The sequence below is a fragment of the Electrona antarctica genome (assembly GCF_951216825.1).
Source record: "Electrona antarctica genome assembly, chromosome: 2".
Lineage (NCBI taxonomy): Eukaryota > Metazoa > Chordata > Actinopteri > Myctophiformes > Myctophidae > Electrona > Electrona antarctica.
The window spans coordinates 9,641,500-9,655,548 of NC_136807.1; the positions used below are offsets into that span (position 1 = coordinate 9,641,500).

General features: G+C 40.8%; 1 protein-coding gene across 4 annotated transcripts in view; it reads left to right on the plus strand.

Annotated features, from left to right (window-relative positions):
- atp13a2 (ATPase cation transporting 13A2) overlaps nt 1-13,157 on the plus strand; it is a 35,807-nt gene extending 22,650 nt beyond the window's left edge. For 3 of the 4 annotated variants that reach the window (XM_079523930.1, XM_079523933.1, XM_079523932.1), the window contains exons 22-29: nt 801-893; nt 1,009-1,088; nt 3,588-3,740; nt 4,109-4,205; nt 8,998-9,221; nt 10,010-10,161; nt 11,248-11,420; nt 12,372-13,157. In XM_079523930.1, the coding sequence (XP_079380056.1) occupies nt 801-893; nt 1,009-1,088; nt 3,588-3,740; nt 4,109-4,205; nt 8,998-9,221; nt 10,010-10,161; nt 11,248-11,420; nt 12,372-12,539 (1,140 nt within the window). In that variant the 3' untranslated portion in view covers nt 12,540-13,157. The remainder of the gene's footprint in view (nt 1-800; nt 894-1,008; nt 1,089-3,587; nt 3,741-4,108; nt 4,206-8,997; nt 9,222-10,009; nt 10,162-11,247; nt 11,421-12,371) is intronic. The other variant, XM_079523931.1, reaches the window with a different exon arrangement.
- The last annotated feature ends 892 nt before the right edge of the window (nt 13,158-14,049 follow it).

Genomic DNA, 14,049 nt, shown 5'->3' on the forward strand with positions numbered 1-14,049 from the left:
TTTTAGCCCAAGGAGTGTATTTTGTGCAAAACTAATGGATTCAGAATCATGAAAACTTAAAGCATAAGGAAAGTTTGACATTTTCTTTACATTTTTGCCTACCATAGGATGTTAATGGTAGGGTCACAAGAAACTCCTATAAAAGAAATTGCCCAATAGTGACAGCCGGTCAGCAAGTGGATTCATGAATGTATGTGAAATTGCCCAATAGTGACAGCCGGTCAGCAAGTGGATTCATGAATGTATGTATATAGACAATATTTTAGGCCAGTATTCCAAATTTCCCACCCGTCCACCTCGGCTGCCGGACTACAGCATTCATGTTGTGTGTCTTTGCATACTAGGTCACACTCACAACCACTGGATTCATGTTGTGTGTCTTTGCATACTAGGTCACACTCACAACCACTGGATTCATGTTGTGTGTCTTTGCATACTAGGTCACACTCACAACCACTGGATTCATGTTGTGTGTCTTTGCATACTAGGTCACACTCACAACCACTGGATTCATGTTGTGTGTCTTTGCATACTAGGTCACACTCACAACCACTGGATTCATGTTGTGTGTCTTTGCATACTAGGTCACACCGTCACACTCACAACCACTGAATTCATGTTGTGTGTCTTTGCATACTAGGTCACACTCACAACCACTGGATTCATGTTGTGTGTCTTTGCATACTAGGTCACACTCACAACCACTGGATTCATGTTGTGTGTCTTTGCATACTAGGTCACACTCACAACCACTGGATTCTAATAAGACGGTGCTATTCTTTGTTACGGTCTCTCCACAGGGCCTGTACCAGAGTGGTATCAGCTATCACTTGGCTATCAATGGAAAGTCCTTCGCTGCCCTCTGTGACCATTTTCCTGAGTATCTACCAAAGGTAAAGGGGTGATTTATACACACTTATGTGCCGGTGGTTTTCAACCCTTTTCACATCAAGGCCCGTTATTTAGTCGCCCCCTAAATAAATCATTAATAGGTATATGTCATTGCAGGTGTTGATGCGCACTTCTGTGTTTGCACGCATGGCCCCTGAACAGAAGACCCAACTGGTGAACGAGCTGCAGAAACTCAAGTGGGTATTAACGAAAATGAAGTAGATGAACATTATAGCCAACGTATGCTCTGTTGGATGACCGTGTCACTCCATGAAAATGACTACAACAAAACATTTGCAGAGCGCCACGGCTATGCAAGAAGGTATAAATGAAGCTTTAGAGGCTGCATTGAAAATGAGGGCCAATTGTACTCTGGGTTTAAGTAAAGGTTATAATGATGTTGATAGGCATGAACAACAGTACTTATTTTGCTGAGTACGTTTAGCATACTGCCTCGTTCTTCAGACCAGCGGAATGGCCTTGTTGTGGGTATTGGGTAACATGTCTTAACAAGCTTGTAGATTTACTATTTTCAAGTGTGGTGTAACACCGCCGTACGATGACATAAACAGTAGGGCTGTAACGATACATTTCAACTAGGATACACATCACCATACATGGTTGACGTTACGATACATGGTTCAACGATTCAATGATTTAACACATTTAGACCTGAGAACTAATTCTACAAATGTCTTCTAAATCTTGACAGTTTTCTGAAAAACCTGTTTCTATATCAGTGGTGCTCAAACTATTGCATGTCAAGGACCCCCGAAATTATATGTAATTGGCCGCCGACACCCATCTGTTGACACCCATCTGCTTCTGGGGGCACAGAAGCAAATATTTGAGTTAAAAACTTTTTTCTGGGAAAGAACATATATATTCAAAGATTTGCACACATTTTTTCAAAAAATAGCAGATCTACAAGCTCGTAGCGTGGCACACGGTGCCGTGCTATGAGCTTGTAGATCTGCTATTTTTCAACAGCTAAAGTTTTAAAATAATGGTACAGTGATTAAAAGCTATAAGGCCTAAATGGGTTCAAATCGATGCAGTAACTATGTAGCAAAATAAATGAACGACTTTGACTGTCGTGTATTCGGTTTGTTAAGTTTGATTGAACCTAAAGGGACAAAAGAGAGAGCCTGAAATGGAATCGGCTGCACAGCAGACTAGAAGAGCATAGCCTGGCGGCTCCACCCAGGAGCTGAAACCTGAGATCTAGTACATGGGTTCCCAAAGTGGGGTCCGGGGACCCCTGGGGGTACTTGAGGGAGTTCCAGGGGGTACCTAGCTCAATTAGAGATGGGAACCAAATGGACCCTTATGGGTCTGTAACTCAGAGAGTGTACAAATGGTACATTGGTACACTCTCAGAGTTAAATTAACAGTGGTTTTACAATATAAATTGGGGGTCCCAAAGATAGAAATTAAATTAAATGGGGTTCTGTTATTCTGTAGACTAATGCATGTCAAACTGGGGGTCCTTGAAATTAAACAGGTTGAAAATCACTGCTAGAGCCGTCACAATCTTCTCTTATGGGGGTCCCTGGCATATCTTTTTTTCAAGTGGGGGTCCGCAGGCTCATCACTGTCAATTTGGGGGTCCTTGACATGAAAAAGTTTGGGAACCGCTGATCTAGTATAATAAATGCATCAGCTTTATGTAGAGAGTTGCAACAGTAGTATAAAAGAACATTTGATTGGTTTCCGCTATATACCGTATATCCATGTGCTGCCAGTGTGAAGAGAAAAGAAACAAAAGGCTTTAAAATATAGCTTTAAAAGTCTTGCCAACATACTTTGTGATTTTAGCAAGAAAAGCGAACTTTCTGGACAGATCAGTTCTTCACACAATAACTGGGGCACTAGTAATAATTGTAATGTAATTATGATTACGCTGCCCCCTCTTGGTAAAACAGATTATTACAATGACTCCAGAATAAACTACTAAAGTCTCAAAAGGGTTGTGTTAAAATTCCATTCATGCAAACATCTCGATCCTGTTTACTACTAAGATACGCACAGCTAGTTTACAAGAGGTAACAGACTTATTACCTTTTTGTTCACTAATAATAATGGACAAAATCATATTGCTCTACACTGCAGCTGTACAATGGAATAGAGGGTATGCGCATGCATAAAGTGAATGGCAGATCGAGTGGCAAATCGAGTGGCAAAGTGAGTGACAAAGTGAATTTAATGTTGATTAAAGTAATTTAATGCAATCAAAAATGACTTTTCTGTTTGGATGTATGTCACGCGCATACCCTCTATAAGATGCCCACAAATCTGAAATGGAGTGTTTCACAGAGCACGTTTAAAATTGCCTTAAAGAAAATGTCTTCAGATAGAACAGGGCCAACTGTGTTTGAATCGACACAAAAATAATTCTAGTGGTCCAGGCGGCGGTCGCATGCCACATATAGGCTCTGGCCTAACAAATACATTCTAATTGAACAATCGACTAAATCGCCGCACAATGGTGGCGTACAAAAAATAGTGCAAATAGCTAATCTACAAGCTCACAACACGTCGCAGGGCAGCGTTGTGAATGACTAGATCTGCTATATTCACCATAAAACAAAAACCCTTTTGTTCATTAATCATAATTGGAAATACTGGTGATATGTATTTGAAGTCGTATTGCTCCAGAGTCAGCAACTGTGTTTTAACTGCTTGTCTCGTTGCAGCTACAACGTGGGCATGTGTGGAGACGGAGCCAATGACTGTGGCGCCCTCCGAGCGGCAGACGTGGGGATATCGTTGTCGGAAGCCGAGGCTTCGGTGGCGTCATCTTTCACCTCCAAGTCTAACAACATCAGCTGTGTACCACTGCTCATTAGGTAAACGCAAACAATACAAACAAACGATACAAGTCAAGTATTCATGTCCTCAGTATAAATTCAGAGACAGTGTCGGTGGAAACACGATTTACAACTACATTTTGGTTGTGCGTTCACAAATGGCAGCATCGTCGCGGACCACTGTCCGGTGCTGAACTTAATAATGGTACAGAATTCTACATCTTTCTATTACTGTAGGTGTGGAGAGATGGCGTGGACAATATTTTATATATATATATAATCACAATATGATATCATTGTCACAATATCGATATCAAGGCATTTGGTCAAAATATGTTCATATCGCCCTGGCCTGCTTGGCAGTGTGTCAGAAATGAATCATGTCCCATGTTTATTCCTGTGTGCAGGGAGGGAAGATGTTCCCTGGTCACTTCCTTCAGTCTCTTCAGATACATGGCCTTGTACAGTCTCATTCAGTTCTGCTCCGTCCTCATCTGCTACACAGTGAGTAGCATCCTCCTCCTCGTCACACAGTCATGTTCCCTCTCAACTCAACTCAACTCAACTGTATTTATTTTACATTTTACATGACCAGGTCAACCAAAGTGCTGTACAGGTTCAAAAGAAGCAAAGAACAAAATACAACAATACAATGTAAACAACCATTTGAAACATGAAAAACAAACATTCATTTAGAAGAAGTGAAAGCAGTCTCCTGACTGTCTACCTGCCCTTCCTCACCTCACCAGTAAAGACTCTGCATTGCACTTCCCCTTGTCGTTTTCCACTAACACTTAAGTAGTCACTTCCCACAGATGCAGTCTGCTGCTTAAAGGAGAATTCCATGCTAGAATGCTTTTTTGCCTTTCTTACCTTTCTTTGTAGTCGTTATGTCCCCACCAAAGAGGTCCAGGTGTTTTTTTGTGCAAAAACTGGCTATTTCCCCTACCATAAGCCCTCAATGAATTGCATTGAATTGGATGGGAATTGAATGGGGCTATGGGGTGTTGTGCTAATTCGCTTATTTCCATCGAAATAAGTAGTAAAGTGTGCTGCTTGGGATATTATTTACATTATGAAGAGAGGATATAAACAATGCGATGAAAATAAGCGAATTAGCACAACACCCCATAGCCCCATTCAATGCAATTCATTTAGGGCTTATGGTAGTACCCAGGGGGCAAAGGGGGTTGACCTGCATTTGTCATAACATACAAAGTTGTCCACCAGAAATAATATCTATGACCCCATAGGATCACAACCTATATGGACAACTCGGTCAATTTTGTTGCGAAAGTCCAATATGGCCGCCCCCAATATTAGCCCCTATTAGTTATAATGGGGGGTGAATAGGGCAACATTTTCAACTGAGAGATATTTCCACGAAACTTCTCAGGTTGATCAATGATATGAATACGAACATTTTTTGTATTGCAAGTTTCCATGAAATCCAATATGGCCGCCACAATATGGCCGCCACAATATTAGCACCAAGAAAATAGGTTTTGGCTCTAACTTCTGAACCAAACTTGGTGTCTATTTCATGGTTTCTGACCATGAGAGACTCAATGGAATACCTATTTTTATTATTGGGTGTGTCTGGACCCTTATTGTGCATATTTACAAGATGGTGGCTACCCGAAATAGTGCTTTACCATGATTTCTACCATGATTGTTGACTGTTTTGGCAAACACAAGCAATATTAATCCATTGGCTAAGATTCATGGCACAGAAGGAACATATTTTCTTGAGCTTGCATATTGTCAAAATGGCTGCAAACATGAAAAAGAAAAGAGACATTACATTTCCTGTCAGATCCTATTACCCAGGGGGGCAAACCACCCCTTTTTGGATACCTGCATTTGCCATAACATCAAAGGTTGTCCACCAGAAATATCTATGACCCAATAGAATCACAACCTATATGGACACACCGGTCAATTTCTTTGCTGGAAATCCAATATGGCCACCACAATATTAGCCTCCATTAGCCTATAATGCGGGTGAATAGGGCAACATTTTTAACTGAGGGATATTTCCACGAAACTTCACAGGTTGATCAATGATATGAATACCAAAATGGTTTGTATTGGAAGTTTCCATGATATCCAATATGGCCACCACAATACTAGCACCCAGAAAATAGGTTTGGCTCTAAATTCTGAACCAGATGAGCTATAAATACAAACTCATGGTTTCTAACCACGAGAGATATATAAATATTTTAGCCATAATTTCCCTCTATTAAGTATTATTGTTCTGGGGTGTTTCTTTGCAGAAAGACATCCCTCTGGCTGTATGTTGGTTTGTTCTACTGTTTCTGTTGGCATTTCCTCTGTTTATGTTGACAATCATCCCTGGCAGGGACGTGCATCGCCAAGCCGGACATCGCTTCACTGAGTGTGGATGGTCTCTCAGTGATGGTCCCCTGTCCATCTAGAGCCAGCATGGCCTATGCCAGAAAAGCTGTTCATGTGCCAGGGACTGGAGACAAGATGCAGAAAGAGCTTCACTCCATTCCTGACTGGGGATGCATCACCATTATCTTGGACTCTGGCTGGAATCCTGTCATGAAAGGACGCGATGAGAGAGATCAATGTCCCTGGACAGCCAAACTTGCCAGGGATCTGCCACAGGCCCTCACGATTGACTGTGTGAAAGGCCTTGGTGAGGTCGACAAACACCATATAGAGACCCTTCTGCTCTCTGCACTTTTCTTGCAGCTGTCAAATGGAAAAGATCATGTTACAGGTACCTCTGCCTCCGTGGAAACCACATCGGGATCCAGGGACAACATTCTCAGCATGGCTGATTAGCCGGTTGAGGATGATTCTTGCTAAGATCTTTCCTGTGATGTTCAGGACTCAGGAGGGCTATACCATGATGGTTATCGCAGTATGCCCCGCCCCCTTTCCTCTTGTAAACATGCACTGTGGATGCGTCCTTGAAGTCTTGAGGGACTTCCCCCTCTTCCAGATGACCTGGTACAGGTGCCAAGCCTCCATTCTTGTAGATGTCTGCGGGCAACCCATCACCTCCTGGTGCCTTTCCAGAAGTGGTTTGTTGGAGTGCTTTCACTGTCTCTGCACTGGTGGGGGGGGGGGGGTCAGCCAGATCAGCTTTGATTGGCAGCTGGGGTATCGTGGCAATATCCTCTTCGGAAATTGAGGACTCTCTGTTTAAGACCTCACTGAAGTGCTCTTCCCAGTGTGCTAGGATGTCACTCTTGTCAGTGAGCAGGACACTTGTCAGAGGAGCGGACTGGAGTTGAGCCAGTGGTTTTGGGCCCATAAAGAGCACACAGAATGATGCATGCATTTGAGACATTCCCAGTCAGGAATGGAGTGAAGCTCCTGCTGCATCTTGTCTCCAGTCCCTGGCACATGAACAGATTTAATGGCAGCCTTTGATACAGCTACATGATATTGTCTTGTTCATTGACATAGGCCAGGCTGGCTCTGTAGATGGACAGGGGACTGCATTCCCGTCACTGAGTATTTCTAGCTCATCTAGTTCAGAATTTAGAGCCAAACCTATTTTCTGGGTGCTAGTATTGTGGTGGCCATATTGGATATCATGGAAACTTCCAATACAAAAAATTATGGTATTCATATCATTGATCAACCTGTGAAGTTTTGCGGAAATATCCCTCAGTTAAAAATGTTGCCCTATTCACCCGCATTATAGGCTAATGGGGGCTAATATTGTGGTGGCCATATTGGATTTCCAGCAAAGAAATTGACCGGTGTGTCCACATAGGTTGTGATTCTATTGGGTCATAGATATTTCTGGCGGACAACCTTTGATGTTATGGCAAATGCAGGTATCCATAAAAGGAGTGGTTTGCCCCCCTGGGTAATAGGATCTGACAGGAAATGTAAAGTATTTTCTTTTTCATGTTTGCAGCCATTTTGACAATATGCAAGCTCAAGAAAATATGTTCCTTCTGTGCCATGAATCTTAGCCAATGGATTAATATTGCTTGTGTTTGCCAAAACAGTCAACAATCAAGGTAGAAATCATGGTAAAGCACTATTTCGGGTAGCCACCATCTTGTAAATATGCACAATAAGGGTCCAGACACACCCAATAATGAAAATAGGTATTCCATTGAGTCTCTCATGGTCAGAAACCATGAAATAGACACCAAGTTTGCATTTCTAGCTTATCTGGTTCAGAAGTTAGAGCCAAAACCTATTTTTTTGGTGCTAATAATGTGGTGGCCATATTGTGGCGGCCATATTGGATTTCATGGAAACTTGCAATACAAAAAATGTTCGTATTCATATCATTGATCAACCTGAGAAGTTTCGTGGAAATATCTCTCAGTTTAAAATGTTGCCCTATTCACCCCCCATTATAACTAATAGGGGCTAATATTGGGGGCGGCCATATTGGACTTTCGCAACAAAATTGACCTTGTTGTCCATATAGGTTGTGATCCTATGGGGTCATAGATATTATTTCTGGTGGACAACTTTGTATGTTATGACAAATGCAGGTTTCCTAAAAAAAGGGTGGTTTGCCCCCTGGGTATAGGGGAAATAGCCAATAAGGAGCTTTTGCACAAAATAACACCTGGACCTCTTTGGTGGGGATGTAACAACTACAAAGAAAGGTAAGAAAGCCTTTTAGTATGGAATTCTCCTTTAAGCCATTAGCGACTTATAATAATAATAATTATTATTATTATAAGATTGTTATTATTAACAACTTGAAAGATTTTTCCAAAGTAGTGAGAATACACAATATGCCGCATCGCAATGTGTTAGGAACTTATAGCTCTGCTATTTTTTGTAACGTTTTAAACCAGGTATTATTAACTAGGTATCATAACTCCATGCATCTGTTCTCACGCAAACTGGTGCAATTTCTCTAGACTTGCTCTGTGTCAGGCAGGCTCTGTGGATAGAGGCAGGCTTTGAATAATGTGAACATTATTGTCGTACAGAAGTTGTTGTCTTAGGATAAAGTACATATATAACCCATTTTGGGTGGGAACCCCTTTTGGTGTTAGCATTATGTTATGCTTTAGCTATTGAAAAATAGCAGATCTACAAGCTCATAGCGCGCCACCGAGTGGCACGCTACGAGCTTGTAGGTCTGCTATTTTTGAAAAATCGAAGAACGACTGACATAGAAACATAGCTTTTTCAGAAAACTGTCAGGATGTAGAAGACATTTTTAGAATCTGATCTCAGGTCAAAATGGGATAAGACATATAAGTAGTGAACTTGCCTAGGCGTATAACCTTTCAATAATGGACCATGTGGCTGTATTTTTGTGCCCATCCAGGTTAAGACCAATCTGGGTGACTTTCAGTTCCTGTTCGTTGACATGGTACTGGTGACACTGCTGGCCATCGTCATGGGAAGAGGAGGCCCCAGCGAAGACCTTCACCCACGCAGGCCCCCGGCCAGCCTGCTGGCCCTGCCTGTCCTGGGGAGCCTGTTTCTGCACACCATCCTCATTGTGTTGGGCCAGGTGGCAGCTCTGCTCATCACCACCTCCCAGGACTGGTCAGAGACACTTTAAACATTAGTCATTACGACTGCAGCTATCGATTATTTGCATAGTGATTATATTATCGATTACTTTTTCGATTAACTGAATCATCAAGAAACACGTTTTTCTAAAAAAAAAAAAAAAAAAAAAAACATGTTAAATGTATTTAGTTTTGGTTTTGTTTTTTGTATTAACTCAAATCGATTAGTCTGACCACTTAGAGCATATTTTATACTTAACCGCACAAAAGTAGCAAAAACGCCAGTGTGATGCGATATGTGTGTGATCTGCAATTTTAGCTTATTTTTTAAGACGTTTGTTTTTACGTCCGGAGACTCGTTTCCAGGACAGGCTTCAGATGCACCTCCCCAGGAGATCATCCTAAGACACGATGATATGACACAATAAGTCAATGACTTATTTCCAGAGCTATGAGCTTTTAGACTGGCTATATTTTTTCTAATATTTAAAATCTAATTTAACGTGAATCCATTCATTATGTTAATGTGAATTGAGGTGAATATGGGAAAATATGCCATAGAACGTGGATGTCAATGAGCTCACTTTCCCTGTGCTGGAAATCTGACTTAAACAACACACAGCACACATACTGTCAGATGTCAGATTTTCACGTCTTCCTCACAATATAAATGATATGGTTCACGTTAAATATTGGCAAAGTTCCTATGTAAAGCTGTCCACACACCAACCAGACTACTATGGAAGTACCAATGACATTGAGGTAAACTGTAAATATGTTTTGTCAAATGTTTACTTCAAGGTATTTCATGTATTCCTCTAGGTTTGTTCCACTCAATTCAACATTGTCTGGTGCAGCCAACCTACCCAACATGGAAGACACGAGTATTTTTGCTGTCTCTGGTTACCAGTACATCATCATGGCTGTGGTGGTTACCAAAAGCTATCCTTATAAGAAGCCTCTCTACCACAATGGTAAGCAGGACACTGAACCTCTAACTGCTCCCATGAGCAGGTTGGTGCTTTGCAAATGGGTGAATGTGAAACACATTGTAAAGCACTTTGGAGAAAAGTGCTTATTTTTTATGCATTCCATTTACATTTAAACAACCCTGTTTTTATACTGTTGTTCATAGGGGAATATCGCTGTCAATTACAGGACCACTATTGTTTTCCATAGCTAAACACAAGACAGCAGAGATGTTAGTGTCTACTGTCTACTAAGAGCGAAGTGTCGAAGTATCCTTGAGCAAGACACTGAACCCCTTACTGCTCCCGCTGAGCATGTTGGTGCCTTGTGAATGGGTGAATGTTCATTCAACCTTTTATTTAAATTCTCTGAGAGATCATTGAGGGAGCCCCTCATTTACAATGATGCCGAGATTACATGTGAAGCACATTGTAATGTAAAGCGCTTTGGAGAAAAGCGCTATATAAATGCAGACCATTTACTAATCTGTTTTTATTATTTTATTTAATGTAAAGAATACATGTTTATGAGGGCATCCGTTATAGAGCACCGAAGTCTGACGTCAATATCGGTAGAGGGCGCAAGTCCACAGGTTCATGTACTTTTTATTTGCATTGTAATCCCCATAGGGGGATTTTAGATCGCCTCATATAAGAACTGTGTTTGAAAAATAAACATGTCATCCTGGCCGTTTCACTCATATGGATATGAAGAATCAACTGACTGAGAGAAAACTATAATGTTACTGCTACTGAATTAGTTCGATTTTCGCTAGAAACAGACTATCAAATATGAGTGACTGACTGTCGTAAACGATACAGACGCACCTCCTTGACAATAACGCTGAGACAGCTTATTTATTTTTGTACCACAATGCTTATATGAGACGATTTCAAGAGGACCCCATGTTATTCTCCATAGAGAAATTACCGTGAACCAGGCAGAACCAGGGGTTGAGCGAGTGACGTCAGGACATCGGCGCTCTATGGAAAGGCTGCTTCTGAGTTGTAGAAAACCGATCACTAATGTGTAAAGTTTCACAAGAGTGTGTGTCTACAAAGTGAACACTCCTGTCATCTCTCTCTCTCTAGTGCTGTTCTTGTGTATACTACTGGTGCTCTTTGCGCTGATGACCTGGCTGGTACTTTATCCTGGTGAATTCTGGAGGAAGTTCCTTAAGCTGTACGACATCTCTGATATGACCTACAAAATGCTGCTGGTGGCACTGGCTGCCCTCAACTTCCTCTTGTGCTTCGTGCTGGAGGTGTGTTGCCACTGTTTGCATTGCACCAGATTTAGCTCTTCTCTGCGGTCCCTATTTTGGCCATGTCGTTATATTGACCCCAAAAAGATATATGCATGTATTAATTAAAAGTGGATTTAGGAGGTTTTTGACGAATCGCTTTTTTTATATTTTTCATTGGTTCAATTTATTTTAAACCAACACGTAAAGGGTGTTCAATAGCACAGATGTATGAATAGAAAGATGGCTAAACGGGTGGAGTTAGCTGGTTTGATAGAGGGTGTTCAATAGCATTGATTCATGGGGAAGAAAAACAAGTTAGGTGGTTTCTTCCAGACAGCAATGAATTATTATTATTATAGCGTGTAATATATATATTTTTAAATATATATTTTGGTTCGAGGAAAAAGGCAATCCACAAGCTCACAAGCTTTTCAGATTGTAGATTGATTATTTTTGCCATTCGTAGTATGAAAAGGTATTATAGGGATTAAAGCACTATACTTGAGTAAGTTAGGCCTACAATACTTGTACAGTACCATCACTGGAGACCAAATTAATACTTGTACAGTACCATCACTGGAGACAAATTAAAAACACATTGAAAGGTCACGCATGGAAGCAACATCTTCCCCCTAAGACTCGGATGGCCAGCCATGACATTTTACTTTAGCTTTTATTATTTTTGCATTTGTGTCTTTTACTCTTGTTTTTGCTTTTTTCCATCTTGTCATAGATATTAGATTTTGCTTGCTTGCGTTATTTTATGGAGAAATCTGAACTTTGTACGGTCCGTTTTGAGACTTTGAACATAAAATACAATTTGAGCCCAGATCACAAATCTCTAGATGGATATGGTCTTTATCGTATAATATATACAATGCACTTGTGTATTTCCTGTTATCAGTGAAGCCAGATTAGTCGAGACGCGTGCCACATTCATAACACAGACCTTGTTGTCCTTCTCCCCAGATGCTGATAGACTTCGGCATGCTGAACTGTCTTCGTTGTATCCGCGGGGAACGTCCGTCCAAGAAGCAGTACAAGCGTCTAGACCAGCTCCTGTCTGAATCCCTGTCATGGCCGCCCCTCAACCAGCCCCTGTCCTCCACACAGTGCAGTGTCATCAGTATGAGCTAGCATCCCGCTGCACAGTCAAATCCTCAGCGTACATTTAACCCATTCAGGCCTGACGTCGAAATTTTAAAAAAAAAGTTTTCTAAATCATGACAATTTTCGGAAAGATTTGAGGCACATTTTAACGATTTTTCAAAAATAGCAGACCTACAAGCTCGTAGCGCGCCACTCGGTGGCGCGCTATGAGCTTGTAGATCTGCTATTTTTCAATAGCTAAATTATAACAATGTTTAAAACACCAAAACGGGTTCCCGCCCCAAAATGGGTTAATGGTTAATGTGGTTAAACGCTAACGTGACATGGATGCGTTCCAGGTCTCAATGGATTAACTCTTGCGTGTACAAATTTAACCAAATGGACAGTTACAGGTCCATTTGGTTATATTTGTAAACTCTTAAGAGTTGCAAATGGGTAAATTATCGCTAAGGGTTTTACTGTGTATTTTGGACAGTTGTGTTAACTCTCCTTCAGCCAAAGAGTGCCATGGATGACTGAGCCACATCCATAACTTGACCAAACACAGCAAGACGTATGTAGCCTACTGCTGTTACTAACCAATGTGCTAACCAAACGGCATTGAAAGTGTATGTTTTAATTTAATTAATAAATTTATATTTTGTACACGTGTGCCTATTTTGATTTCAATTTAGAGTATACAGAGGGACCAGCTATGTTATCCAAGGTGAACATGTTTGTAGCCGTGCTTCCAAAATGTTCCTAAATAAACATATTAAATGTATAATTTATCATCATGAGTACTTCCACGACAATTTCACCCAGATAATGACAATTAGATATGTATATTAAAATACTGTACATTCTTGAAACAAAAACCCTAAAGGTGTGATTCTTGGACATGATTTATTTTTGCACTACTAAGTGTGGTGTTGGTATAGCCCTAGAACTGATATTACATACATTTTGCTGTCAGTTTCAAAGTGAATGAAGCCATCTATGAAAAAGTGTAATCTGCAACACAACTGTATACAATATGTGGGGGTCCCTGCTTCATCTCTGTCCAAGATAAGGGGACCTTGGTCTGAAAAACATTGAATACCTGGTTTAAATATCTCACAAACATGTATCTGCATTCATTCCAGTCATGTCATGTAATGTCAACACTTCTTTTACCTTTTCTTCCTTGATCTGCTTTTGAAATGCATGAAAATATTTTTTTTAATCACCATGGAAGTTGTGGTGGAAACAAACTATTAAGTTTGCACTAATGACTAATGGGAGCAAACTGATTTTAAGAGCAAGACAGACCTCTAGTGGATAAAGGGAGAAAGGACATGAGGAAATATTTAAAAGGCAGCAAGTTGCCCTCAATCCAGTCAATGAAAATGTATTCAAATCTGAATTCTGAAGTCATTGATAGCTTGTATTTGTGTTCTTTTGGGAATGTGTTTTACTACAGCATGAAACTGCAACAACTTTTTTTCCTTTACTCCTTAGCCTCGGAGACCACAGGCGTTATTTACGCCTTGGCTTTGGCAAATTACATCCTGAATCA